This window comes from Oncorhynchus gorbuscha, linkage group LG08 (genome assembly GCF_021184085.1).
Source record: "Oncorhynchus gorbuscha isolate QuinsamMale2020 ecotype Even-year linkage group LG08, OgorEven_v1.0, whole genome shotgun sequence".
In the NCBI taxonomy this organism is placed as follows: Eukaryota; Metazoa; Chordata; class Actinopteri; order Salmoniformes; family Salmonidae; genus Oncorhynchus; species Oncorhynchus gorbuscha.
Genome location: NC_060180.1, coordinates 40,998,783 through 41,025,560, shown reverse-complemented (window position 1 = coordinate 41,025,560; position 26,778 = coordinate 40,998,783). Strand labels below are relative to the sequence as shown.

The window sequence follows — 26,778 nt, the reverse complement described above, 5'->3', positions numbered from 1 at the left end:
TTTTTGTTATTTTGACCAGTTGTCATTTTCTGCAAATAAATGCTCTAAATTATAATATTTTTATTTGGAATTTCGGAGAAATGTTGTCGATAGTTTATAGAATAAAACAAAAATGTTAATTTTACCCAAACACATACCTATAAATAGTACAACCAGAGAAACTGATCATTTTGCAGTGGTCTCTTCATTTCTTTACAGAGCTGTATATCACGGTCGCAATGCACATGAACAGGATTTATAGAGCAAACAACGCAATTATCACAACACATAGGTTGTAATATGGCTTTTTTTTCTGGCTTCCCCAGTGATTCCACCCAAACACCGCTACTCCCAACAGAACAGTTGTATTATTCATTTGTATCCTTTATATAAGAAAAACATATCCCCTGCTAAATATCATCCATACAAAATGCGGTTGCCTTTTTGTCTGAACGTAGCTCACAAATGCCAGTTAGTGAGTGGATGTGGAGGAGCCATGCCCATGTTGAGTGTGTCATTGGATGGTGTCACACTTCGCGCAATCCGTCCATCTCCAGAAGGGTCATCTTTTGTACGCTTTGGGAGGTTCATGAAAAGTCAAAGAGACACGAAGTCATTCATTATTTCATATAAATAAGGAACTTACAATGAATGACTCAATCAATAGACCACGGCATTTGTAACGGGTTTTGGAGGATACTGTAGACCAGCAGAAGCATAGCACCCATGGAAAACTTGTGTGGTTATTTCCCCTAACAATAACAATTACACTCACAGTTAAGGTCTCATACCAGACACAGAGAAAAAAGCTGTAAAAATGTTTTTTTTTTTAAATAAAACGTACTAACCAACAGTCCAGTCAAAGCCTTGGTGAAATAGCGAAAGCCTTGCCTGACATTACATTTGGATGTCTTGCTCTTTTTGACATCATCTCCGGACACATCAGGCTTGGACTCCCTGCTCCCCTTGACGACCTCATAAATGGTTGGCAAAGAGAATAATGACGCTGATGAAGGTGTTTGAATGATGTCACCACCGGCCTCTCCGGCTGTAATCATATGCCGTGACCAGTCTCGCCTCAGGGCCTTATCTGATTGGGTAGAGGCCAGGGGGGATCCATCCTCATTGGCAGACTGGGAGCATGACGACCGCAGTCGAGTGGACCTCTCCCTGGGAATCTAGGTGCAGTCAAGGGGGAAAGTAGCACATCACAGTTCTACGGCTCATGTAGGATTCTGATATAAACATAGTATATCTTCAGAGGCGCAGGGTTTTCACACATATCTATGCTGACAAACTAGCAATCAACAGCCCTATGGTGGAGAGTTCTAAGTGGTCGCCAACCCTGGTCCTGGAGAACCACAGGGTGTACAAGGTTTTGTTTAAAGCCCAGCACTAACCAACCTGGTTCAGCTAATGAAGGTCTTGATGATCAGTAGAATCAGTTAGTGCTGGGTAGGAACAAAGGTTGATGCATACTCTGTCAATCACAAAGTCTAGGGTTGGAGACCACTGGTCCCTTCTCTGACCAGTACCTTCATCTTTTGGAGATCCTCTGCGATAGAGTGGAACTTCTCAGTGAATGTGTCCATCATGGCTCTGGCTTGCTCATGCCGTTCCCTGGCACTGGAGACCCTCTCCTTCTGGTCTGTGGCCTCCTCATCATCACTGGTCCCAGGGGACTCCAGCTCCCCCAGAGCTATAGGGACAACTGGGGTCATCACTGCCCTGCTTTTGGAGGAGTGGGAATAGGACTGAGGGGTAGAGAGCATGTAGACAAGGCATTACCAGTTATATGTTAGGACTTTCTGTTGATTATTCTATCAAAGTTGTGTTTTGAGCTTAGACGCCTAATACATTAACTGAGACGCATTTCATTCACAAAATGGCACAAGGCATTGTTAATCTATTGATTGTATGGACGTGTTGAATAAAATAATCAACTATGGATGGCATCATCAGCATGTAAAATATATCGCTAGATACCTTCTCTGACTTTTGTTTGGTCCTCTTCTTAACCTTCAGATACTCTTGATTATCAGCGGTTATGTACTATAAGAATCAAATCAAATCAAATGTATTATTTAAAAAAAAAATCACATTTATTTTGAAATGTCTTTAGTTAGAGAACTCGTATATCAAGTATAAGGATTCTGGAAGAATAAGAATAACATGTGCTTAATACATTATCTTCTCCAGAATCACCAATAATGCAGACCTAAATTGATCTCATTAGTTACTTCAAGTCAAATCAAACAAATCAAACTTTATTTGTCACATGCGCCGAATACAACAAGACCTTACCGTGAAATGCTGACAAGCCCTTTACACCAACAGTGCAGTTCAAGAAGAGTTTAGAAAATATTTACCAAATAAACTCCAGTAAAAAAATTATTAAATGTAACACAATAAAATTACACTAACGAGGCTATATACGGGGGTACCGGTACCGAGTCAGTGTACGGGGGTACAGGTTAGTCGAGGTAATTTGTACATATAGGATATAGGTAGGGGTGACGTGATTAACCTTATGTGTTAAATGTATAGTTCATTTCCTCCATATTATGGTTGATGGCGCATTTAGAAAGGTCTTACAATTTTCTTAACTTCGGTCCTGCTGCTTGGTCGATAGACAGCTTTCTTAGGGTCATCCTTCAAATCCTCTAGTACCCATTTCAATTCTTTCACCCAGGGTTTCTCCTATGCAAATAGCGAGACAGATTACAAATATAGTACATTCTTGAAGGCTCAGTAAACATGATGAACAACAATTTACCATATTCAGTAGTAAGCTGAGCTCTATAGCGAACAGTTATCTATGAATAAACGTTTTTGTGGCACTGTTTAAATCTATATTGTGTTTAAATTCAAAAACATTTGTTAGTTCATCGCGTTCGATCGATTACGACACCAACATCGATTTGCTTCAATCGGTAAACGTTTTGGCTTCGGTGAAAATGTTATCGAAGTCATTCGCATGTTTTACAACCATATACAGAGTTCTGTGTTACTAAACCTTAATACATCCAAAATATTCCGTATCAACAGAAGTGTACAACAGGGATGCCATTTGTATTCATTTTGGTTGTGGAACTTCTTTCTCTAGATATTCTGAATGATGCAAATCTGTATGGCTTAACCATTTTAAACAAATAAATCCAAATTTCCCAACTTGCTGATACTCTTTTTTTAACGAAACAAAGACCAGGTCGCACATGCCCTTAATGCTATTACTGCATTCTCTATTGCATCAGGATTAAAACTGAATGTTTCTAAATGTGAAATCTTATGTTTATATGACCGATGATAAAGAAATAGAAAACATTTCTGTGTTAAATGTTAAATATTTAGGAATACATCGGTCAAAAAAAGCACTTAGTCAGACATTAATTTCTCTCCTAAAATTAAGAAAACAAAAAATATATTGAATAATTGGCTACAAAAGGATCTTTCTATACTTGGGAGAGTACTTCTGTCCAAGGCAGAGGGACTGTCTCGCTCAGTGTACCCCTCATTATCGTTATTTGTAAGTCCCTCTAGTTGTAAAGAGATCAACAATACCTTTCTAGACTTCATCCATGTTTTTGACATGAAGGATATTATATGTTACTTTTGCAATGATAACAAGACCATTGAAATGATTGAATTTTTTTTAAATTCTTGTTGCCAAATACTTTATAAACAAACAAAAAATTCCAGAATTCTATACCAAAATTACACATATTTTTGATTGAATTCTCTTGTTAAGACATTATCCCTAGTGAATAACATCTTCCTTAATCATGACATTTTCTCAGAGTGAATACAATTGCACTAGAATAGTTATTTTTATTATTTTATTGATATTTTTTGTATGTTTGAGTATTTCCCTTGTTGATACCTGTGTTTTGTTTTGTTAGACATGTTTGATGCAAGTTGTTTTTGTATTATGAAAAAAATATATATTTTTTAAAGGTACACGATAAATTGATTGGATAGGTTTTTGGATGTCCGCACAGGGATGACGATGATCTAGAGTTGATTGACACAGATCAATTAAATCATTCGCGGAATAAGCATTCACAAACGTGCACTGCAAGACCTCTAGATGCGACATGCACACAGCATTGACACTTTGGAGTTGGCTTTGCACTGGGTGTGCACTATTCATTTAAATTCAATTGAAAACATTCCATTGTGAATATTTATATGGACAACCATCTGTAAACATTTGTTTCGACCCATAACACTTTCAGTCTAAGCTTTGTGAGGACATTCATACAACTCTCACAATGTCAATTGATTCAGGCATAGTAGACCTATTACACATTCAAACATAATTAAGACATAAGACATTGAGGCACCATAACAACCATTGGCCTCAAGTAGTAAAAGTCTTTAGTGGGTGCATGGCATGCATATGGAGTGTGTGTGTGTAGGGGGGATCCTGAAGTGATTCTGAAAACCAGTATTGACAGTGTACACAACCTACTTGAATTTCAGTCAAGCTTAGCAAAAAAAGAGGCAGCATTTTTTAAAGACTTCCCCCCCCCAGCTCCAGTAATGATTCATAGACAATATTTGCATGCAAGCTTTTGTAACTATGAATATTTTTGCTTGAGATTCAGCTTAACAGTCAACAACAAGGTAGATGACACTAACCTGTACAACTAAATAGAACCAACCAAATAAGATAGAAACATATGATATTGAACTCAGGGTAAGGCACACTTATAAATACTGTAGTATTACTATAGTTAAAAAAAACTATAGTATGTACTGCAGTGTTCTGTGGACATTACTGTACTATTTACTATAGTGTTTTATGCATATATTACTCATATACTATAGTATTTACAATTTATTATAGCATACTGTAATATTACTATAGTTAAAAAATTGTAGAATATATACTATAGTATTTACTGTGGTGTTTTTTATACATTACTGTAGTATTTACTATAGTGCTTTTGTTTTATTATCTTTGCTATAGAAGTGGGGGCTTTCTCCTTGAGGAAACCTACTGGAGAAATACTAAGAGCACATTTCCCATAACCTGTAGGGAACACAATATATGGTCTATACCTGGCATGTAGGCTTCTCACTCACGGGTGGCACAAATTGGAAAATGGGGGGGGGGATTGGCTGGGCATATTCAAATATTTTACAGTTCACTACAGAATTTTACAGTAAGTACTACACATGAATGAGGAATACCACACTGTGTAGTATAGTATTCTACCAAATTATATATTAAGTAATACCCCTGATCGAGGGATACTACCGTGTGCAGTGTAGTATTCTACAGTTTACTTAGCGACAGGTCGACATGGAGAAAAGCTGTCCATGACGAAGTTGCATGGTACAAAGAAAATCTCTGCCGTGCCGCAGGGGACAAGTGGCAACTTCGAAAGGAGAGAGTTCCCATCATGAACGCCCACCCACCACCCATACCGCATCAAAATATGTGGCTCCCGGATCGGCCTCTTCAGCCATCTGAAGACCCACCAGGAGGACAATCATACTCAACCCCGAGTGATCGTTGATGATGGGTACCAGTCTATTTAGCTAACATTCCACTCCTTGTAGCCTACTCCATGTCATATGCCAAAGAGACGGGTCTCTCTTCATTCTTTAAATATATCTTACGCATATGACACGGAGTACAGGTAGTGGAACGTTAGCTAAATTGACTGGTACCCAGACGACAATTTACCACAGAATTCTATAGCAAACTGTAGTAGTGTGGGATTCTCTAAAATGTGCGCATGGAGCGTCTAATATTACAGTGGAACTAAAAATAGTTTGGACAAAGCTCTTGAACCTCGTTCACAGTGTTCACCTGAAGACATCGATACCTCGTCCTCTATGTTTTAAGATCCATAATGCAGTTCTTAACAGGTATATTGCACCATATTGGAATTTCACCTTGAGTTAAAGAGGAGAGCATCATTTTTGGAGAGTCTACTGCTATGGCCTATCTCAGACCCAACCTTGATTTCATGGTTCTCCTCGTAAGGCCCAGTACACAGAGTGATCACAAGATGGCAACGTTTGGTTGTCCACGTGAGATCATAAAAGTCTGTGCGGATCACTAAGTTCCAACTGAACTGTCCAAAAAGACCTAAAGACTTAACATCCTGTCTGACTGTCCCTGCATCATTTGGAGATCCCCAGGCCGGTCTTCATGTACTCGTAGACCACATAGCTGATGCTCACAGCAGGAATCACTTTCATGAAGTTGGGCAGGATACCCCGGTACAGTCCAAAGAAACCCTCGTTAGCCATGATCCCCTTCATCAGTCCAGTCATGGTGGACTTGTCCGACACTTCCAGAGTTGCTGAGAGAGACAGTAAATGAACAAAAGGATGCAGAAGGAAAGAAAAGGTTACACAGCCTACATATCAGGACATATCAGTAGCAGCCTACATATCAGGACATACACCGTCTGTAGCAGCCTACATATCAGGACATACACCGTCTGTAGCAGCCTACATATCAGGACATATCAGTAGAAGCCTAAATATCAGGACATGCACTGTCTGTAGCAGCCTACATATCAGGACATACACTGTCTGTAGCAGCCTACATATCAGGACATACACTGTCTGTAGCAGCCTACATATCAGGACATATCAGTAGCAGCCTACATATCAGGGCATACACTGTCTGTAGCAGCCTACATATCAGGACATACACTGTCTGTAGCAGCCTACATATCAGGATATACACTGTCTGTAGCAGCCTACATATCAGGACATATCAGTAGCAGCCTACATATCAGGACATATCAGTAGCAGCCTACATATCAGGACATACACCGTCTGTAGCAGCCTACATATCAGGATATACACTGTCTGTAGCAGCCTACATATCAGGACATATCAGTAGCAGCCTACATATCAGGACATACACCGTCTGTAGCAGCCTACATATCAGGACATGTCAGTAGCAGCCTACATATCAGGACATACACCATCTGTAGCAGCCTACATATCAGGACATACACCGTCTGTAGCAGCCTACATATCAGGACATATCAGTAGCAGCCTACATATCAGGACATACACCGTCTGTAGCAGCCTACATATCAGGACATGTCAGTAGCAGCCTACATATCAGGACATACACTGTCTGTAGCAGCCTACATATCAGGACATATCAGTAGCAGCCTACATATCAGGACATACACTGTCTGTAGCAGCCTACATATCAGGACATACACTGTCTGTAGCAGCCTACATATCAGGATATACACTGTCTGTAGCAGCCTACATATCAGGACATACACTGTCTGTAGCAGCCTACATATCAGGACATATCAGTAGCAGCCCACATATCAGGACATACACTGTCTGTAGCAGCCTACATATCAGGACATACACTGTCTGTAGCAGCCTACATATCAGGATATACACTGTCTGTAGCAGCCTACATATCAGGACATATCAGTAGCAGCCTTCATATCAGGACATACACCGTCTGTAGCAGCCTACATATCAGGACATACACCGTCTGTAGCAGCCTACATATCAGGACATATCAGTAGAAGCCACCAATCAGGACATGCACTGTCTGTAGCAGCCTACATATCAGGACATACACTGTCTGTAGCAGCCTACATATCAGGACATACACTGTCTGTAGCAGCCTACATATCAGGACATACACTGTCTGTAGCAGCCTACATATCAGGACATATCAGTAGCAGCCTACATAGCAGGACATACACTGTCTGTAGCAGCCTACATATCAGGACATACACTGTCTGTAGCAGCCTACATATCAGGACATACACTGTCTGTAGCAGCCTACATATCAGGATATACACTGTCTGTAGCAGCCTACATATCAGGACATATCAGTAGCAGCCAACATATCAGGACATACACTGTCTGTAGCAGCCTACATATCAGGACATACACTGTCTGTAGCAGCCTACATATCAGGACATACACTGTCTGTAGCAGCCTACATATCAGGACATACACTGTCTGTAGCAGCCTACATATCAGGACATATCAGTAGCAGCCTACATATCAGGACATACACTGTCTGTAGCAGCCTACATATCAGGATATACACTGTCTGTAGCAGCCTACATATCAGGACATACACTGTCTGTAGCAGCCTACATATCATGACATACACTTTCTGTAGCAGCCTACATATCAGGACATATCAGTAGCAGCATACATATCAGGACATACACTGTCTGTAGAAGCCTACATATCAGGACATACACTGTCTGTAGCATCCTACATATCAGGACATACACTGTCTGTAGCAGCCTACATATCAGGACATACACTGTCTGTAGCAGCCTACATATCAGGACATACACTGTCTGTAGCAGCCTACATATCAGGATATACACTGTCTGTAGCAGCCTACATATCAGGACATATCAGTAGCAGCCTACATATCAGGACATACACCGTCTGTAGCAGCCTACATATCAGGACATACACCGTCTGTAGCATCCTACATATCAGGACATATCAGTAGAAGCCACCAATCAGGACATGCACTGTCTGTAGCAGCCTACATATCAGGACATACACTGTCTGTAGCAGCCTACATATCAGGACATACACTGTCTGTAGCAGCCTACATATCAGGACATACACTGTCTGTAGCAGCCTACATATCAGGACATACACTGTCTGTAGCAGCCTACATATCAGGACATACACTGTCTGTAGCAGCCTACATATCAGGACATACACTGTCTGTAGCAGCCTACATATCAGGACATACACTGTCTGTAGCAGCCTACATATCAGGACATACACTGTCTGTAGCAGCCTACATATCAGGACATATCAGTAGCAGCCTACATATCAGGACATACACTGTCTGTAGCAGCCTACATATCAGGACATACACTGTCTGTAGCAGCCTACATATCAGGACATACACTGTCTGTAGCAGCCTACATATCAGGACATACACTGTCTGTAGCAGCCTACATATCAGGATATACACTGTCTGTAGCAGCCTACATATCAGGACATATCAGTAGCAGCCTACATATCAGGACATACACTGTCTGCAGCAGCCTACATATCAGGACATACACTGTCTGTAGCAGCCTACATATCAGGACATACACTGTCTGTAGCAGCCTACATATCAGGACATGTCTGTAGCAGCCTACATATCAGGACATACACTGTCTGTAGCAGCCTACATATCAGGATATACACTGTCTGTAGCAGCCTACATATCAGGACATATCAGTAGCAGCCTTCATATCAGGACATACACCGTCTGTAGCAGCCTACATATCAGGACATACACCGTCTGTAGCAGCCTACATATCAGGACATATCAGTAGAAGCCACCAATCAGGACATGCACTGTCTGTAGCAGCCTACATATCAGGACATACACTGTCTGTAGCAGCCTACATATTAGGACATGTCTGTAGCAGCCTACATATCAGGACATACACTGTCTGTAGCAGCCTACATATCAGGACATACACTGTCTGTAGCAGCCTACATATCAGGACATATCAGTAGCAGCCTACATAGCAGGACATACACTGTCTGTAGCAGCCTACATATCAGGACATACACTGTCTGTAGCAGCCTACATATCAGGACATACACTGTCTGTAGCAGCCTACATATCAGGATATACACTGTCTGTAGCAGCCTACATATCAGGACATATCAGTAGCAGCCAACATATCTGGACATACACTGTCTGTAGCAGCCTACATATCAGGACATACACTGTCTGTAGCAGCCTACATATCAGGACATACACTGTCTGTAGCAGCCTACATATCAGGACATATCAGTAGCAGCCTACATATCAGGACATACACTGTCTGTAGCAGCCTACATATCAGGACATACACTGTCTGTAGCAGCCTACATATCAGGACATACACTGTCTGTAGCAGCCTACATATCAGGACATACACTTTCTGTAGCAGCCTACATATCAGGACATATCAGTAGCAGCATACATATCAGGACATACACTGTCTGTAGCAGCCTACATATCAGGACATACACTGTCTGTAGCAGCCTACATATCAGGATATACACTGTCTGTAGCAGCCTACATATCAGGACATACACTGTCTGTAGCAGCCTACATATCAGGACATACACTGTCTGTAGCAGCCTACATATCAGGATATACACTGTCTGTAGCAGCCTACATATCAGGACATATCAGTAGCAGCCTACATATCAGGACATACACCGTCTGTAGCAGCCTACATATCAGGACATACACCGTCTGTAGCATCCTACATATCAGGACATATCAGTAGAAGCCACCAATCAGGACATGCACTGTCTGTAGCAGCCTACATATCAGGACATACACTGTCTGTAGCAGCCTACATATTAGGACATGTCTGTAGCAGCCTACATATCAGGACATACACTGTCTGTAGCAGCCTACATATCAGGACATATCAGTAGCAGCCTACATAGCAGGACATACACTGTCTGTAGCAGCCTACATATCAGGACATACACTGTCTGTAGCAGCCTACATATCAGGATATACACTGTCTGTAGCAGCCTACATATCAGGACATATCAGTAGCAGCCAACATATCAGGACATACACTGTCTGTAGCAGCCTACATATCAGGACATACACTGTCTGTAGCAGCCTACATATCAGGACATACACTGTCTGTAGCAGCCTACATATCAGGACATACACTGTCTGTAGCAGCCTACATATCAGGACATACACTGTCTGTAGCAGCCTACATATCAGGACATATCAGTAGCAGCCTACATATCAGGACATACACTGTCTGTAGCAGCCTACATATCAGGATATACACTGTCTGTAGCAGCCTACATATCAGGACATAGACTGTCTGTAGCAGCCTACATATCAGGACATATCAGTAGCAGCCTACATATCAGGACATACACCGTCTGTAGCAGCCTACATATCAGGACATATCAGTAGAAGCCACCAATCAGGACATGCACTGTCTGTAGCAGCCTACATATCAGGACATACACTGTCTGTAGCAGCCTACATATTAGGACATGTCTGTAGCAGCCTACATATCAGGACATACACTGTCTGTAGCAGCCTACATATCAGGACATACACTGTCTGTAGCAGCCTACATATCAGGACATACACTGTCTGTAGCAGCCTACATATCAGGACATATCAGTAGCAGCCTACATAGCAGGACATACACTGTCTGTAGCAGCCTACATATCAGGACATACACTGTCTGTAGCAGCCTACATATCAGGACATACACTGTCTGTAGCAGCCTACATATCAGGATATACACTGTCTGTAGCAGCCTACATATCAGGACATATCAGTAGCAGCCAACATATCAGGACATACACTGTCTGTAGCAGCCTACATATCAGGACATACACTGTCTGTAGCAGCCTACATCTCAGGACATACACTGTCTGTAGCAGCCTACATATCAGGACATACACTGTCTGTAGCAGCCTACATATCAGGACATATCAGTAGCAGCCTACATATCAGGACATACACTGTCTGTAGCAGCCTACATATCAGGATATACACTGTCTCTAGCAGCCTACATATCAGGACATACACTGTCTGTAGCAGCCTACATATCATGACATACACTTTCTGTAGCAGCCTACATATCAGGACATATCAGTAGCAGCATACATATCAGGACATACACTGTCTGTAGCAGCCTACATATCAGGACATACACTGTCTGTAGCAGCCTACATATCAGGATATACACTGTCTGTAGCAGCCTACATATCAGGACATACACTGTCTGTAGCAGCCTACATATCAGGACATACACTGTCTGTAGCAGCCTACATATCAGGATATACACTGTCTGTAGCAGCCTACATATCAGGACATATCAGTAGCAGCCTACATATCAGGACATACACCGTCTGTAGCAGCCTACATATCAGGACATACACTGTCTGTAGCATCCTACATATCAGGACATATCAGTAGAAGCCACCAATCAGGACATGCACTGTCTGTAGCAGCCTACATATCAGGACATACACTGTCTGTAGCAGCCTACATATTAGGACATGTCTGTAGCAGCCTACATATCAGGACATACACTGTCTGTAGCAGCCTACATATCAGGACATATCAGTAGCAGCCTACATAGCAGGACATACACTGTCTGTAGCAGCCTACATATCAGGACATACACTGTCTGTAGCAGCCTACATATCAGGATATACACTGTCTGTAGCAGCCTACATATCAGGACATATCAGTAGCAGCCAAAATATCAGGACATACACTGTCTGTAGCAGCCTACATATCAGGACATACACTGTCTGTAGCAGCCTACATATCAGGACATACACTGTCTGTAGCAGCCTACATATCAGGACATACACTGTCTGTAGCAGCCTACATATCAGGACATACACTGTCTGTAGCAGCCTACATATCAGGACATATCAGTAGCAGCCTACATATCAGGACATACACTGTCTGTAGCAGCCTACATATCAGGATATACACTGTCTGTAGCAGCCTACATATCAGGACATACACTGTCTGTAGCAGCCTACATATCAGGACATATCAGTAGCAGCATACATATCAGGACATACACTGTCTGTAGCAGCCTACATATCAGGACATACACTGTCTGTAGCAGCCTACATATCAGGATATACACTGTCTGTAGCAGCCTACATATCAGGACATACACTGTCTGTAGCAGCCTACATATCAGGACATACACTGTCTGTAGCAGCCTACATATCAGGATATACACTGTCTGTAGCAGCCTACATATCAGGACATATCAGTAGCAGCCTACATATCAGGACATACACCGTCTGTAGCAGCCTACATATCAGGACATACACCGTCTGTAGCATCCTACATATCAGGACATATCAGTAGAAGCCACCAATCAGGACATGCACTGTCTGTAGCAGCCTACATATCAGGACATACACTGTCTGTAGCAGCCTACATATCAGGACATACACTGTCTGTAGCAGCCTACATATCAGGACATGTCAGTAGCAGCCTACATATCAGGACATATCAGTAGCAGCCTACATATCAGGACATATCAGTAGCAGCCTACATATCAGGACATACACCATCTGTAGCAGCCTACATATCAGGATATACACTGTCTGTAGCAGCCTACATATCAGGACATGTCTGTAGCAGCCTACATATCAGGACATACACTGTCTGTAGCAGCCTACATATCAGGACATATCAGTAGCAGCCTACATATCAGGACATATCAGTAGCAGCCTACATATCAGGACATACACCATCTGTAGCAGCCTACATATCAGGATATACACTGTCTGTAGCAGCCTACATATCAGGACATATCAGTAGCAGCCTACATATCAGGACATACACTGTCTGTAGCAGCCTACATATCAGGACATACACTGTCTGTAGCAGCCTACATATCAGGACATACACTGTCTGTAGCAGCCTACATATCAGGACATACACTTTCTGTAGCAGCCTACATATCAGGACATATCAGTAGCAGCATACATATCAGGACATACACTGTCTGTAGCAGCCTACATATCAGGACATACACTGTCTGTAGCAGCCTACATATCAGGATATACACTGTCTGTAGCAGCCTACATATCAGGACATACACTGTCTGTAGCAGCCTACATATCAGGACATACACTGTCTGTAGCAGCCTACATATCAGGATATACACTGTCTGTAGCAGCCTACATATCAGGACATATCAGTAGCAGCCTACATATCAGGACATACACCGTCTGTAGCAGCCTACATATCAGGACATACACCGTCTGTAGCATCCTACATATCAGGACATATCAGTAGAAGCCACCAATCAGGACATGCACTGTCTGTAGCAGCCTACATATCAGGACATACACTGTCTGTAGCAGCCTACATATTAGGACATGTCTGTAGCAGCCTACATATCAGGACATACACTGTCTGTAGCAGCCTACATATCAGGACATATCAGTAGCAGCCTACATAGCAGGACATACACTGTCTGTAGCAGCCTACATATCAGGACATACACTGTCTGTAGCAGCCTACATATCAGGATATACACTGTCTGTAGCAGCCTACATATCAGGACATATCAGTAGCAGCCAACATATCAGGACATACACTGTCTGTAGCAGCCTACATATCAGGACATACACTGTCTGTAGCAGCCTACATATCAGGACATACACTGTCTGTAGCAGCCTACATATCAGGACATACACTGTCTGTAGCAGCCTACATATCAGGACATACACTGTCTGTAGCAGCCTACATATCAGGACATATCAGTAGCAGCCTACATATCAGGACATACACTGTCTGTAGCAGCCTACATATCAGGATATACACTGTCTGTAGCAGCCTACATATCAGGACATAGACTGTCTGTAGCAGCCTACATATCAGGACATATCAGTAGCAGCCTACATATCAGGACATACACCGTCTGTAGCAGCCTACATATCAGGACATATCAGTAGAAGCCACCAATCAGGACATGCACTGTCTGCAGCAGCCTACATATCAGGACATACACTGTCTGTAGCAGCCTACATATTAGGACATGTCTGTAGCAGCCTACATATCAGGACATACACTGTCTGTAGCAGCCTACATATCAGGACATACACTGTCTGTAGCAGCCTACATATCAGGACATACACTGTCTGTAGCAGCCTACATATCAGGACATATCAGTAGCAGCCTACATAGCAGGACATACACTGTCTGTAGCAGCCTACATATCAGGACATACACTGTCTGTAGCAGCCTACATATCAGGACATACACTGTCTGTAGCAGCCTACATATCAGGATATACACTGTCTGTAGCAGCCTACATATCAGGACATATCAGTAGCAGCCAACATATCAGGACATACACTGTCTGTAGCAGCCTACATATCAGGACATACACTGTCTGTAGCAGCCTACATATCAGGACATACACTGTCTGTAGCAGCCTACATATCAGGACATATCAGTAGCAGCCTACATATCAGGACATACACTGTCTGTAGCAGCCTACATATCAGGATATACACTGTCTCTAGCAGCCTACATATCAGGACATACACTGTCTGTAGCAGCCTACATATCATGACATACACTTTCTGTAGCAGCCTACATATCAGGACATATCAGTAGCAGCATACATATCAGGACATACACTGTCTGTAGCAGCCTACATATCAGGACATACACTGTCTGTAGCAGCCTACATATCAGGATATACACTGTCTGTAGCAGCCTACATATCAGGACATACACTGTCTGTAGCAGCCTACATATCAGGACATACACTGTCTGTAGCAGCCTACATATCAGGATATACACTGTCTGTAGCAGCCTACATATCAGGACATATCAGTAGCAGCCTTCATATCAGAACATACACCGTCTGTAGCAGCCTACATATCAGGACATACACCGTCTGTAGCAGCCTACATATCAGGACATATCAGTAGAAGCCACCAATCAGGACATGCACTGTCTGTAGCAGCCTATATATCAGGACATACACTGTCTGTAGCAGCCTACATATCAGGACATACACTGTCTGTAGCAGCCTACATATCAGGACATACACTGTCTGTAGCAGCCTACATATCAGGACATACACTGTCTGCAGCAGCCTACATATCAGGACATATCAGTAGCAGCCTACATATCAGGACATACACTGTCTGTAGCAGCCTACATATCAGGACATACACTGTCTGTAGCAGCCTACATATCAGGATATACACTGTCTGTAGCAGCCTACATATCAGGACATACATTGTCTGTAGCAGCCTACATATCAGGACATATCAGTAGCAGCCTACATATCAGGACATACACTGTCTGTAGCAGCCTACATATCAGGACATACACTGTCTGTAGCAGCCTACATATCAGGACATATCAGTAGAAGCCACCAATCAGGACATACACTGTCTGTAGCAGCCTACATATCAGGACATGTCTGTAGCAGCCTACATATCAGGACATACACTGTCTGTAGCAGCCTACATATCAGGACATACACTGTCTGTAGCAGCCTACATATCAGGACATATCAGTAGCAGCCTACATATCAGGACATATCAGTAGCAGCCTACATATCAGGACATATCAGTAGCAGCCTACATAGCAGGACATACACTGTCTGTAGCAGCCTACATATCAGGACATACACTGTCTGTAGCAGCCTACATATCAGGACATACACTATCTGTAGCAGCCTACATATCAGGATATACACTGTCTGTAGCAGCCTACATCAGGACATATCAGTAGCAGCCTACATATCAGGACATACACTGTCTGTAGCAGCCTACATATCAGGACATACACTGTCTGTAGCAGCCTACATATCAGGACATATCAGTAGCAGCCTACATATCAGGACATACACTGTCTGTAGCAGCCTACATATCAGGATATACACTGTCTGTAGCAGCCTACATATCAGGACATACACTGTCTGTAGCAGCCTACATATCAGGACATACACTGTCTGTAGCAGCCTACATATCAGGACATATCAGTAGCAGCCTACATATCAGGACATACACTGTCTGTAGCAGCCTACATATCAGGACATACACTGTCTGTAGCAGCCTACATATCAGGACATATCAGTAACAGCCTACATATCAGGACATACACTGTCTGTAGCAGCCTACATATCAGGACATACACTGTCTGTAGCAGCCTACATATCAGGATATACACTGTCTGTAGCAGCCTACATATCAGGACATATCAGTAGCAGCCTACATATCAGGACATACACCGTCTGTAGCAGCCTACATATCAGGACATATCAGTAGCAGCCTACATATCAGGACATACACTGTCTGTAGCAGCCTACATATCAGGACATACACCGTCTGTAGCAGCCTACATATCAGGACATATCAGTAGCAGCTGGTTTAATTCGTCAAAGATTTCTTTCTGTGCTGCTGGAGAGATGATTTGGAATGTTTTTCGGCTTCAATAAATAAAGAATATCTCATCTAGTTGCAGATGTATTTATTACCTTGTGCCTGCATGCGTGTGCGAAGCAGGGCGAGGGGGTAGCTGGCCAGCTGGCCACAGGTGCTGGAGATGGTGCCACAGCCCAACAGCACCAAGATGCCAGGGTTGGCTGTGTCTTTGGCATAGCGGGACAACCATGCATTCTTCAGGCTCTAGGGTGCACAAAGAGAGGGTGGGGTAAGGGACAAGGGAAGTATCATCATTTAGGGGATGTGACTGGCACCAAAGAGAATCAGTGTTCAGAGAGTGGTCACATTAATGTGGTCAGCCTTCTCGCATTTAGAATAACACAACCGTTCGATGAACACAATTCAGTGGATTCAATCTTGAGTCCTGAAAAACGTCCAACATGATTGAATTCTTTGTTTTCCGTAATACACGCCAGTGAACTGTAAATCATTGCAGTACTACAATGTGGAATGAGAAACAGCATTGACTCCATGATAGAAATGGTCAGCCTGCAGACCTCGTAAACAGCAAGGTCGATGCCAGCGTAGGGAATGATGCCTATCATGTTGGGAGTGTAGCCTTTATAGAAGGCTTTGATGCCCTCTTTCCTCAGAATCTTCTTGGCACAGTCAAACATTCCATTATACTGGCCAGTTTTCCCCAGAGTCAGTCTGGTCTTCATCACCTAAAGGAGAAAGAAGACAATGGAGAGACGATGCTCAGCTATATAGAATTAATAAGTACTGATAGTTTATGAGAGGTGGTGGAAATGCTGTCGTAATGCGTGCTGATCCTACAGATGGCAATCTTTCAATGACAAACTGATTTTAATTTGATCAGTTCAGCGTGTTTTCCAAATAATTACATTAAAATATACTACCGATCAAAAGTTTTACTCATTCAAGGTTTTTTTTTAACTGACTATTTTCTACATTGTAGAATAATAGTGAAGACATCAAAACTATTAAATAACATCATGTAGTAACCAAACAAAGTGTTAAACAAATCAAAGTATATTTTATATTTGAGATTCTTCAAATAGCCACTCTTTGCCTTGATGACAGCTTTGCACACTGCATAATAATGATTGTATGAATGAAAATGCACAATGTAATCATGTCAACGTGTGTCAAATACAGTATGAAAGTTGAAAACACTATGTTAAAATCCCTGTGTGTGAGTGTCCCTAACCTTGCCAAAAACAAAGAGCTGTGAATGGATCAGTGGTTCACCAATCAGGGCCTTGATTGACTCGGCAACAGTAACAAGGTGTGACGTGTGATGAAAAGAAACGACGATTCTTTGGGACCATCAGGTGACGTCCAGACAACCGATACACAGAAATGTTCCTGCAACGTTCCCATGAAACGTTCGTATGTTCGGTTACACTAACGTTTAAGTTGAAACTTTTAGGTTCAAAATGTACCCCAGAAATATATTTTCTGGGACCTATTTCTTCCTGAGATAAAGTGTTTCTTATGTTAAATGAATTGTATACCACCTGCTAACGTGAATGCAGTTGACTGATTCATGTTGCTGTACTATGGGATTGCTACTTGATCAAACGAATTCCATGGATCTGACAGTGACGGAAACCCTCGGTACCAGTGGGTGGTCCTCTCACCTCCATGGGGTAGATGGATGACTGGGCGGTGGCTCCTGCCAGAGAGCCAGCCATGAACCTCTGGTGGGTCTGGACCTTCTCTCCCTCTGGTGTCAGCAGCTTCTTATACTGATGGGGAGAGAGTTGAGATACACCATGAGGATAACACCATGAGGATAACACAGAGATACTATTAGAACCCCTCTCTCTCTCCCTCTGTAAACAACAGCCGTAGACTAGCAGTGAAAGGTAGATACGTACATACATGTAGGGATAAAGTGACCTGGCAACTTGAAAGACAACAGTAACAGCAGCGTATGTGATGAGTCAAAAGAGTGAGTGCAAAAAAGACAAATGTGGATAGTCCAGGTTGGTTAACTATGTAGCAGTCTTATGGCTTGGGAGTAGAAGCTGTTCAGGGTCCTGTTGGTTCCAGACTTGGTGCATCGGTGGCTGGAGTCTTTGAACATTTTAAGGGCCTTCCTCTGACGCCGCCTGGTATAGAGGTCCTTGATGGCAGTGAGCCTGGCCCCAGTGATGTACTGGGCCATACGCACTACCCTCTGCTGTGTCTTGCGGTTGGAGGCCGAGCAGTTACCATACCAGTAAAGATGCTCTCAATGGTGTATCTGTAGAACTTGTTGAGGATCTGAGGGCCCATGCCAAATATTTTCAGCCTCCTGAGGGGGAAGAGGCATTGTTGTGTCCTCTTCATGACTGTGTTGGAGTGTGTGTGTGGACCATGATACTTCGTTAATGATGTGGACACCGAGGAACTTGAAGCTCCCGACCTGCCCCACTACAGCCCCATCGATGTGGATGGTGGTGTGCTCGGCCCTCCGCTTCCTGTAGTCCACGATCACCTCTTTTGTCTTGCTGACAGGTCTCTGACCTCCCTGTAGGCTGTCTCATTGTTGTCGGTGATCACCTTTGTGTCGTCTAAAAACATAATTGTGGTGTTGGTGTGGTGCGCGAACAGGGAGTACAGGAGGAGACTAAGCACACACCATTGAGGGGCCCGTGTTGAGGATCAGTGGGGTGGATGTGTAGTTGCCTACCCTCACCACCGGGGCCGGCCGTCAGGAAGTCCAGAACCCAGTTGCAGAGGGAGGTGTTTAATCACAGGGTCCAGGGTTCATACAGACAATAACAAGTCAAATTCGAGGACTTTCAAGTACTTTTTCAAGCACTCATATTTATTTTCAAGGAACATCAATTTCTAATAGTTAATATTATGCAATTGTTACTGATCGCCACCAGATGGCAGTATAGCACCACAACCTCATGAAAAGAAAATAAACATAATATTCATCACTACCTTACAAGTTCTACTTAATAATACAATGTTCCACTACTTATTTACTACATACATGAGTGGTAAGTCAGTACTGATGATTTTGTAATTTGAGTAGTGAGCAGAGTTTTGGGACATGCCTACTGGAGAAGGGCGGGAGGGCTGTATGAGAAAAACAGCACGTAAACGGCCACCAGAGCAGTAGGACCACAGCTGCCGCTTGATAAAGTGGAATATTGCGGGCGCCCTGGGAATTTTAGCTATCGATGTGACGTTTGGCCGCGCCTAATCAGTCAGATCTGTACCTGCCTGGCTGAGTGGCAGTGTGGGTGGAATGAGCGAGCTCGCCTGGCAACCACAGCACCAAACACAAGAGGAAATCAAACTTGGGAGTCTGCCTGGAAAATAGTTTGCAAAACCAATACATTGTTCTATAATTTTTCATAAACATATTTGATCATTATCTGTTCTCCTCTCATTTTAATTCAAGTACTTTCAAGTGTCAAATTGAGAAAATGTCTGTTTTTCAAGGTATACCAGTACTTGAATTTCAGTGCCAAACTCAAGTACTTTAACCTACTCGAGGGTCCATAGTTTAGTGATGAGCTTGGAAGGCACTATGCTGTTGAACGCTGCGCTGTAGTCAATGAACAGCATTCTCACATACTGTAGGTGTTCATTTTCCCTGTCTGTCTTCCCCTCTCTGTCCCATTTCCTATTCCCGCCATCATTGTACTATTTACTTCCTGTTCTAAATGTCTCGCTGTAACTTCCTCTATAGGTCTCTCTCTCCTCCTGCTTGTCCCCCTCCGTCCATCAAACTAAAAACAGAAGAAGCGTTGTCCAACCTGTTCGTAGGCCATGAATTTGATAGCAGTCTCAGGGGCTATTTTTAATACGTTGACCCCGTTCCCTCGCCATAATGAAGCCACGCCCCCTTCCTTAATCATCTGCTTGAATCCTCCCAGCAGGGTGACCCGGTTGGATTTGGAGGAGTGGACCTGAAACACAACCACAGGATTTGGAGAATACACCATTTTGATGAAATGTTTGCATTCGTTGTACTGTAGTCTTTTTTCACAAGGTATGATGTTAGGAATAAGGGTTGTGGTTAAATCATACTCGTAGTTATAAAGCATTGTATTCCCATCCTCTTTAGTAACAACCCTTCCAGTACTCAACCTGCATGAAGACCTTCACCCTGTCCAGGGGGGCGGTGCCTGTGCGAGAGACCGCCCCAGCCATCGCCCCGGCAGCCAGCTGTTTCCACCAACCACCAGAGGTCTTCTCCTCCTCAGTGAACTCATCAGGGATGGCAATGCTCTCACCTATGTCCAGCACCTAGTGAGTGAAAGAAGAATGACGTTATATTGTCCTTATGCCCATCAACCACCACAAAGAGTTTTGAACGTTTATCATAGCATTTTGCACTCAGTGGTAATCAATAGCCCTCGTCAATAGCCCCCGTCAATAGCCCCCGTCAATAGCCCCCGTCAATAGCCCCCGTCAATAGCCCCCGTCAATAGTCCTCGTCAATAGCCCCCCGTCAATAGTCCTCGTCAATAGCCCCCGTCAATAGCCCTCGTCAATAGCCCCCATCAATGGCCCTCATCAATAGCCCCCATCAATAGCTTCATCAATAGCCCTCATCAATAGCCCTCATCAATAGCCCTCATCAATAGCCCTCATCAATAGCCCTCATCAATAGCCCCCATCAATAGCCCCCATCAATAGCCCCCATCAATAGCCCCCGTGCACTGTAGCCTTTTATACTATTGCAACTTCATCAGTCAGGCCTGTAAGATCCACTGCATGCTATTTGTAAGTAGCACATTGTAGTCAACAAAACTTTCTGTAGAGAAACACACACTACCACCTACCCTACCAACAGGCCTGACTGATAAAGTTGCACACTGCTGAGAGAGGAACGTCTTGTCCAGACCTGCTATCTCACCAGTTGTGGCTTGAGAAGTTGCAGCCAGACCAGCCTAGCATGTAGTGTCTCAGCAAAAAGTTATAAAAGGGACTCGCTCTCTCCTAGAAACAGAATTTGTAAGCTGATCCACTGGAGATGAACATTTTGTTGAAAGAAAGTCAATAAGATAGGAGTTTCTCTACAATATTGCTTGTACACATCTTGTCTTTCAAGGGGTGTGTGGGTGCAGGTCTGAATCCGGACTCCGGACTGGGTAACCCACTCACCGAGGAGTGTTTCCAGTAGCGTATGATCTCATTCAGGTTATGGGCAGGATTGAACAGGAAGTGATCCCTCCACTCGTTCCAGTCCACCATCATGGTGCCATCAATGTCCATGCTGCACAGACAGGATATGAGGTCACAGAGCAAATAGTAACAGTACTAGCCAGGTTACCATTCTACTTCTGCTTTAGCCAACCTGACCATTTTTGTTCCAACCCAGCACTAATTTAACTCATCAAGGGTTTGATGATTAGTTGATAAGTGGAATAGACTAAAATGCTTATAGTTTGTAAGAAATGACATGGCTAATGAAGGGACACTTAGCTTATAAGGACAAACCTTTGTAGGATGGTCTGGGCCTCTTCCTTGGTTATGTCCATGCCCAGCTCTTCAAGGGACTGCTTGATTTCAGAGGCATCGATGTGCCCTGGAGGAAATGATAGAAACATTTCAAGGGTTTTGTTTAAGTACATGCTCTAGTTCATAAGTATAATGCATGTTCTTTCATGCCTTGTTGTTGTAACAGTGGTATTACATTGTTGTGAGAATCATGTGCAGTCATTCTGACAGAGACAGGTCTCAGCACAACAAGATCACAGTCTCACTTCAGATTTCAACAATTGTCCAGGGGGGGGTGAACATCTATGGGTGAAGTGAAAGTAGGTCAAAGGTGAAGGTTGTAAAAACAGAACAAATTGAGGGTTAATCATAAAAAACTTGAGGATTAAGTTTAGGCATAAATTTCACCTGGTTAAGGTTTGGGATAAGGTTCAAACAGAAATCAAAATGAGATTGAAGCCGTGACCCTTCCTGTATCCCCATTCACAACGCCCTATCTGGGAGCCAGATAGTAATACATGCTCACGCTGCCCCTAGTGGACGGTATTGGACGCATCTCCCGGCGTCCTAGGGTCCTGGACAAATGTCAAATACTGAAGTCTATCTGTAGTGATCTCGCTGCTCATCAAGTACTGTACTTCCTAAACTTTGTGTCACCAGTGATCACCCCCCAAATCACCCGTGCCTTGTGGAGAAGGATATGATATGGTAACCTACCATCGTTGTTTTTGTCCAAGCTCTTGAACGTCAGGCGCAGTTTCTTCTCGTGTTCTTTCAGATATTTGTTGAACTCATTGAAGTCAAGCCCTCCGTCTTTGTTTTGGTCACCAGACGATACAATTTTCTGCACAAACACAAATGAGAGGATTACCATCTACTGTATGCTGCTCTGTACCATCACTCATTCATATATCCTTATGTACATATTATTTATCCCCTTACACTGTGTATAAGACAGTAGTTTTGGAATTGTTAGTTAGATTACTTGTTGGTTATCACTGCATTGTCGGAACTAGAAGCACAAGCATTTCGCTACACTCGCATTAACATCTGCTAACCATGTGTATGTGACAAATAAAATTTGATTTGATTAGTCTATTTGCCTCACTGTTGGAAGTTGAACCGCTGAAGCAGAACTTTGTACATTGGCAAGGTTACTCAAACACAACTACGAGTCATAGGAATAACATAGGCTGCCTCACTAATTCATGCAGCTGCATAGTGACTCACACAGGAACAGTATAGTTTTTCAATGCTATCATTAAATGGTAGGCTAATGTTATAGCGTTACTGTGTAACCACAAGAGCATGTTGTGCACATTAATGAATATGGCATAATGACTGGAGATGGTGGCCAAGTCAATGGGGCAGGTATCTCCACTCTAGTGGTGCTAGTAACAACACAAACCATTATCTGTTTTCATTCCCTGATACTGGAGATGGTGGCCAAGTCAATGGGGCAGGTATCTCCCCTCTAGTAGTGCTAGTAACAACACAAACCATTATCTGTTTTCATTCCCTGATACTGGAGATGGTGGCCAAGTCAATGGGGCAGGTATCTCCCCTCTAGTGGTGCTAGTAACAACACAAACCATTATCTGTTTTCATTCTCTGATACTGGAGATGGTGGCCAAGTCAATGGGCAGGTATCTCCCCTCTAGTGGTGCTAGTAACAACACAAACCATTATCTGTTTTCATTCCCTGATACTGGAGATGGTGGCCAAGTCAATGGGGCATGTATCTCCCCTCTAGTGGTGCTAGTAACAACACAAACCATTATCTGTTTTCATTCCCTGATACTGGAGATGGTGGCCAAGTCAATGGGGCAGGTATCTCCCCTCTAGTAGTGCTAGTAACAACACAAACCATTATCTGTTTTCATTCCCTGATACTGGAGATGGTGGCCAAGTCAATGGGGCAGGTATCTCCCCTCTAGTGGTGCTAGTAACAACACAAACCATTATCTGTTTTCATTCCCTGATACTGGAGATGGTGGCCAAGTCAATGGGGCAGGTATCTCCCCTCTAGTGGTGCTAGTAACAACACAAACCATTATCTGTTTTCATTCCCTGATACTGGAGATGGTGGCCAAGTCAATGGGGCAGGTATCTCCCCTCTAGTGGTGCTAGTAACAACACAAACCATTATCTGTTTTCATTCCCTGATACTGGAGATGGTGGCCAAGTCAATGGGGCAGGTATCTCCCCTCTAGTAGTGCTAGTAACAACACAAACCATTATCTGTTTTCATTCCCTGATACTAGAGATGGTGGCCAAGTCAATGGGGCAGGTATCTCCCCTCTAGTGGTGCTAGTAACAACATAAACCATTATCTGTTTTCATTCCCTGATACTGGAGATGGTGGCCAAGTCAATGGGGCAGGTATCTCCCCTCTAGTTGTGCTAGTAACAACACAAACCATTATCTGTTTTCATTCCCTGATACTAGAGATGGTGGCCAAGTCAATGGGGCAGGTATCTCCCCTCTAGTGGTGCTAGTAACAACATAAACCATTATCTGTTTTCATTCCCTGATACTGGAGATGGTGGCCAAGTCAATGGGGCAGGTATCTCCCCTCTAGTTGTGCTAGTAACAACACAAACCATTATCTGTTTTCATTCCCTGATACTGGAGATGGTGGCCAAGTCAATGGGGCAGGTATCTCCCCTCTAGTGGTGCTAGTAACAACACAAACCATTATCTGTTTTCATTCCCTGATACTGGAGATGGTGGCCAAGTCAATGGGGCAGGTATCTCCCCTCTAGTGGTGCTAGTAACAACACAAACCATTATCTGTTTTCATTCCCTGATACTGGAGATGGTGGCCAAGTCAATGGGCAGGTATCTCCCCTCTAGTGGTGCTAGTAACAACACAAACCATTATCTGTTTTCATTCCCTGATACTGGAGATGGTGGCCAAGTCAATGGGGCAGGTATCTCCCCTCTAGTGGTGCTAGTAACAACACAAACCATTATCTGTTTTCATTCCCTGATACTGGGGGATGAGTCATTTGTAGATGTCATATTGATGATGAAATCTGTGTCCCACTGGACAATCTGTGATTGCTACATTCATTTACAGCTACAACAAATACTGTATAGCCTCAAAACATGGTTAAAACAAGGCAACACTCAACATGTCGTCCTCCAAGAATGATGCAGCGCCCCTCCTTGGGCCAATCAGTGTTATTTTGTAAATGTTGTACTAACATATGGCTGGAGACAGATCTAGTCCCCCTCCCCCCTTTTTTACATAACATTTATCCAGCCTCATCCCTCAGCTGTTTACCGAAACAGTGGTGGGGTGGCCGCTTTGTTGTTTGAGTCGCAGATTGCCCCTTTAAACCAGCCCTGCACTGATATCACCAGACACTAACACTGTTACTACGGAGTTATCGATCCCGAATGTGACAGGGATAAACTAGTTAGTCGGCTAAAGTTTAGTATTTCGTTTATATAAAGTGTAGGTTGTTTTATTTACAGTGAAATGCCCACAAATGGTCGAATATGCTAAGTGAATGAGAATGGCATATGTCTAGGTCTGTGTTGCGTATATTTTCTACACGTACTGTATGTCCCAATCCCAAATCCTTCACGTCGGGAAACCGCATGGCTCTACTTTTACCTGCGCTGCACCTCTGCGGAATGACATGCCCATTGCGGTTAGGCCCGCTCTCAATTCAGCAACATCGACCTTCCCATCCTTGTTGGTGTCCAGTTGATCGAATAGGTCTTGGTATGACCTTCCACTATCGGGATCCCAGCATCGGGATTCTGTTAGAACAAGTCCTTTTATAACATGATACATTGTTGCTGTTGGCAAAGAGGCTACAGATAGCCAGGTCCAATGTTTTTCAGAAAGTTGAATGCATAGTACTCAGTCAATACGGAACCGCGGGTTGGGAAAAGGGTCGCTCGTCGTAATCCGTCCTACAAATACTGCTGCATATCAGTAAATAACCTGAAACGCACTTCTCGGGATGACTGCAGTCAAATTGAGGGTGTGCGGTATAAGGAAGGACGCACCAGTATCCTGCCAGCAGCACAAATCATGACGCCACGTTTGTATGGTAATTTCGAAACCTTTTTTTTTTTAAAGCCCGATATTCAAACCACTGCAACGGGAAGAATTCGTTCAAAAAATGTATATATTTTTTAATCATTGGCCACTAGCATTGTGCCAACAAGAAAAGGCAATAAGTAATTTATGAAAATAAAGACCAAAAATGAAAAAATACCGTGTTGTCACTGGAATGTTAATAGTATTGGGCTGTAGAGAGAACTTTTCTACCTCAGCTAAAGTGGAGTGGAAAATGCTAAGTAGGGTCTATACTAACCAAATATGTATAGTTTGGAGGGGACTGTGTCAAACATATCCAGCAACACTTCGTA

At 43.2% G+C, this 26,778-nt stretch overlaps 1 protein-coding gene across 3 annotated transcripts; it reads right to left on the bottom strand.

Moving 5' to 3' along the window:
- Positions 1-345: 345 nt before the first annotated feature.
- Positions 346-26,399, bottom strand: LOC124041665 (calcium-binding mitochondrial carrier protein SCaMC-1-like). Of its 3 annotated transcripts, XM_046359504.1 has the most exons (15): positions 26,012-26,399; positions 23,104-23,230; positions 22,387-22,474; positions 22,051-22,162; positions 21,031-21,189; positions 20,697-20,849; positions 18,576-18,683; positions 17,469-17,636; positions 17,004-17,154; positions 6,178-6,299; positions 2,575-2,679; positions 1,966-2,031; positions 1,515-1,733; positions 828-1,157; positions 346-555 (listed from the first exon to the last, which is right to left on the bottom strand). In XM_046359504.1, exons 1-15 carry the CDS (start codon positions 26,192-26,194, stop codon positions 439-441), a joined length of 2,208 nt encoding a protein of 735 aa, XP_046215460.1. In that variant the 5' UTR covers positions 26,195-26,399; the 3' UTR covers positions 346-438. The 3 variants fall into 3 exon arrangements, with proteins under 3 accessions (XP_046215460.1, XP_046215462.1, XP_046215461.1); XM_046359506.1 differs by lacking the exons at positions 20,697-20,849; positions 21,031-21,189; positions 22,051-22,162; ... (1 more) ...; positions 23,104-23,230; positions 26,012-26,399 and adding an exon at positions 19,562-20,688; XM_046359505.1 differs by lacking the exons at positions 346-555; positions 828-1,157; positions 1,515-1,733; positions 1,966-2,031; positions 2,575-2,679 and having other exon boundaries at positions 4,974-6,299.
- Between the last annotated feature and the right edge of the window lie 379 nt (positions 26,400-26,778).

Bases quoted from the DNA above. Each gene is read 5' to 3' on its own strand.
- LOC124041665 (XM_046359504.1), bottom strand. From the start codon at position 26,194: ATGTATCATGTTATAAAAGGACTTGTTCTAACAGAATCCCGATGCTGG. The intron at 6,300-17,003 runs GTAATAAATACA...TGTCTCTCTCAG, and splicing joins CACACGCATGCAGGCACAAG to CAACTCTGGAAGTGTCGGAC. The intron at 1,158-1,514 runs GTACTGGTCAGA...GACTGCACCTAG, and splicing joins AGGATCTCCAAAAGATGAAG to ATTCCCAGGGAGAGGTCCAC.